Source organism: Tripterygium wilfordii, chromosome 17 (assembly GCF_013401445.1).
Source record: "Tripterygium wilfordii isolate XIE 37 chromosome 17, ASM1340144v1, whole genome shotgun sequence".
NCBI lineage: Eukaryota > Viridiplantae > Streptophyta > Magnoliopsida > Celastrales > Celastraceae > Tripterygium > Tripterygium wilfordii.
The window spans coordinates 4,716,805-4,720,686 of NC_052248.1; the positions used below are offsets into that span (position 1 = coordinate 4,716,805).

At 42.9% G+C, this 3,882-nt stretch overlaps 1 protein-coding gene across 1 annotated transcript; it reads left to right on the forward strand.

Annotated features, from left to right (window-relative positions):
• Positions 1-260: 260 nt before the first annotated feature.
• Positions 261-1,257, forward strand: LOC119981843. Its single transcript, XM_038824986.1, has 2 exons — positions 261-691; positions 831-1,257. Exons 1-2 carry the CDS (start codon positions 261-263, stop codon positions 1,255-1,257), a joined length of 858 nt encoding a protein of 285 aa, XP_038680914.1.
• The last annotated feature ends 2,625 nt before the right edge of the window (positions 1,258-3,882 follow it).

Here is a 3,882-nt window from a genome sequence, read left to right on the forward strand (position 1 = left end):
CTCTAAGGGAAAGACTCCGAACCATGAGGAGAAAGGGGAAACATTTGGCTAGTGAAATCCAAAGTGTTGTCTGAGGCGATAGGGATGTAGATCCAAAGCACGTTCAGGAGCAAGACAGTGGGAGCACTGGGAGGTTCCATCAGAGGAGGGGACCAATTACGGAGAGGAGAAGGCACACTCCATCTCCAAGGGGTGCAAGGAACAAATCCCTGCAGCCGTCTAGGAGGATAAGGCGCCGAAGCCTTTCCCTAGGAATTTGAATGAAGAAAGACACTGTGGAGGTCTTGTGGAGTGCTCAGAAGAAGGCCAAGCAAAGCCTCAGAAAGATGACTTCCACGCCCTTTGTGCGGGCTCTGCGATTGGAAGATCCACCAAACAAGTTTTCACCCCCGGCGTTTGCAGTCTATGATGGAAAAACAGATCCAGTAGCACATATTTCAACCTATACTCATAAGATGGCTCTTTGGGCAAGTCGGGACGAACTTATATGCAAAATGTTTTCGTCAAGCCTCGGGATAACAGCCATGAAATGGTTCCACCAACTTCCGGAGAACTTAGTTTCGTCTTGGAGGGAGTTGGCACAGATCATCGTGACAAGATTCATAGCAAATAGTCGAGATCTAGCAATATTGGATACGCTGTTTGCTTTACATCTGAGGAAAGGAGAATCACTCAGGGCTTATGCTGTCAGGTATTCAGATACCTAAGTGGATATAGAAGATTGTGATGAAAGGACCGCAGTAGCTACTTTTCACCTCGGGCTACCTCGTGATTATAAATTGCGAGAGAGTTTGACGATGGCTCCACACAAAAGCATGGCTGCGCTCCAGGATAGGATTAAACAATAGGTCAAACTGGAAGAAGACAAGTAGGGGGATCGACAGTTTGCTTCTCAGGAAGGGACAAAAAAAAAAAGAAAATAAGAAGTTTGAAAACAAGAATGGGCAAGAAAAAGACTCAAAGAAGGATCCGAAGCCCAGTTCTTACGAAGTGGTAAAGACAATATTTAAGGACCCAATTTTTCAAATTCTGCCTCAGATCGCGGACAAGCTGTATTTCCTTCGTCCAAATAAGATGTCAGGGGATCCGTCCACTAGAAACCAGTCCAAATGGTGTTCCTATCATAGGGACAAATGCCACAGGACAGAAGATTGCAGAGAGTTCAAACGACACTTGGAAGAATTGGTTCAACAGGGGCATTTTAAGGAATTCATTGACAAAGAGAAGACCGCTGCCGAAAAGAAGGCAGAACCTTAGCCAAATGAGTGGGGAGAACCTTCACACTACGTGGTTAATTTTATTGATGCAATGGTACCGGATGCACAACTTAGCGATGAGATAAGGCGAACGGAGTATAGGAAGGTCCGACACCAACAAGAGGTAATTCAGATGGATTTTAATCTGAAGTTTGGAACCAAGAGACCAAGGGAGGCAACTGCAATCACTTTCACCAAGGAAGATGCAACAAGAGTGATCTTTCCGCATAATGATGCTCTTGTGATCTCCCTGCAAATCGTAGCAGCGACAGTGAAGTGAATGATGGTAGACGAAGGTAGCTCCACAGAGATCATATATTAGTCACTCTTCCAGAAGTTAGGGAAAACTCATGCAGACTTGATTCATGTTCTGACACATCTGGTGGGACTTAATGCAACCTTAGTTTGGTCGCTCGGAAGTATAAGAATGCCATTCACAACAGGTCCAAGAACAGTTGAGGTGGATTTCCTTATTATAGATCTACCCTCGACGTATATTGCAATCATGGGTAGGACCTGGCTCCACTTAATAAAGGTTGTTCACTCATCTTATCATCAGATGCTCAAATTCCCCTACGGGGACAAGGTGGTGGAGATAAAAGGAGACCATGCGGTGGAGATAAGAGGAGACCATGCTACCTCAAAAGAGTGTTTTATGGCAAAAACAAAACAAGCAAGAAGAATAATGATGATGGAAGAAAGGGGCCAGCAACCAAGTCGATGGAAGAGCTTGAGAAGGTTCAAGTTACACCGGAAACTCCTGACAAATACTTTTTGGTTGGGACCAGTTTGCCCATACCAGAGAAGGAATCCTTAATTGGGATGTTAAGGAGAAATGTGGGGGTGTTTGTGCGGACTCCTTATAAGATGCTAAGGGTGGATCCGAAATTGGCAATCCATAGGTTGAATGTCAAACAAGGTTTCAAACCTGTAATTCAGAAAGGTAGAAGTTCAGCCGTTCAACACATGGAGGCTGTGGTTAAGGAGGTGGAAAACCTACTGCAAGCTAAGGCCATAAGGGAGGTCCAGTACCCCAAATGGCTCTCAAACACAGTGGTGGTCTGAAAAAAAGATGGAAAATGGAGGGTCTGTGTTGATTTCACCGATTTGAACAAAGCATGTCCAAAGGATTTGTTCCCGCTTCTTAAAATCGATCAATTGGTGGATATGACATCAGGAATGGCAAGGATGATCTTCCTAGACGCTGATAGGTATGATAATACCTATTGTTTTTGGTAGAAATATCCCCCTCTTAAGCTTTCTTTTGATAAATAATGAGTGTATTTATGTGTTGGTTTGTATTTTGATAGGTTGATTGCGGTTTGGATGAAAAGCGACGGAAAAAGGGCTGAATTGAAGAAAATGTCCACCGACCTTCGTGTGTTCAAATAGCCATAACTTTCTGTCATATTATTGGAATCGAGCGCAACAAAAGGCATTGGAAACTAGACATCTCAAGCTTTCCGTAGAATCTAAAATCATGCAAATCGGAGGTCATATGGAGAAGTTATGGTCATTTGAATCATGTGTCTAGGGGTAACGCGCCTAGGCGTGACGCGCCTAGGCGCACAAATTGTGCACGCCCAGGATCACTTCTGCACGCCCAGTCCAGAGAGTTTGACTTGAATTTGAAGTTGTGCACGCCTAGGATTGCGCCTAGGCGTGCGCCTAGGCGTGCGCCTAGGCGTGTGCCTAGGCGTGGTGCGCCTAGGCGTGAAAACAACGCGCCTAGGCGCAAAAAGCAATTTTCTGGGATGTTTTAAGTCGCGATTTGTCCGAGTTGTGAGAACTTTTAGACCTAGAATAGAATTTCTGGGGAGCGAAAGCAGAGGGGGAGGCGACTCTTGGAGCTAGGAGGAGAGATTCTTCAGCTCAACTTGGATCTACTCAACTAATTGGGTTTATTCATGATTTTCTCATCTCTCCTTTTGTGTTTTTCTCTCATTATGTGTAACTAAACCTCTTGTGCCAAGGCTAGGTTGAAGCCTTGGGTTTGATGACTTTGTTTATGACTTGATTTACATATATATGAGTTGATTTGGGTATAAATCTTGTGTTTCTATGTTTGATTGCAATTTCTTCATGCTTGTGGTGTTTGGCCAACACTTTAGGTTTTTGGATGAAATTGTTTGGAGAATTTGCTTAGACAATAATATGTCAAGTAGATTATGCTTCTTGAAACACTTGATTATGAATGTGTCTCCCTTTAATTAGGTGACAATTTGTATGAATCCTAATCTCCATAAAACTCCATGAATTTCTATGCATGTTTAGACCAATAAGATGGCTAGAATGTATTTAGGAATATCCGACCTAGACCAATAAGATGGCTAGTAATCGATTTTAGGGAGATTTGGCTTAAGTGCGCTAAAACCGACTTAGGTACGGATTCGTTATGCCCGAATTAGCAAATATGTGTGTGAATTTGTGTCATCGCAAGTTATTTCCCAAGGGGGATTCCAAAGCTTTGGTGTTTATCTCATTTGCATTAGTTACATCCTTATTCAAAGAAAATACCAAAAATACTTTACTATTTGCTTGTTTTAGTTTAATTACCCAACCAAACAATCTTGAGTTGAACTTTACTTTTGTTTGCATTGTCCATACGTAAATACAAGTATAAATT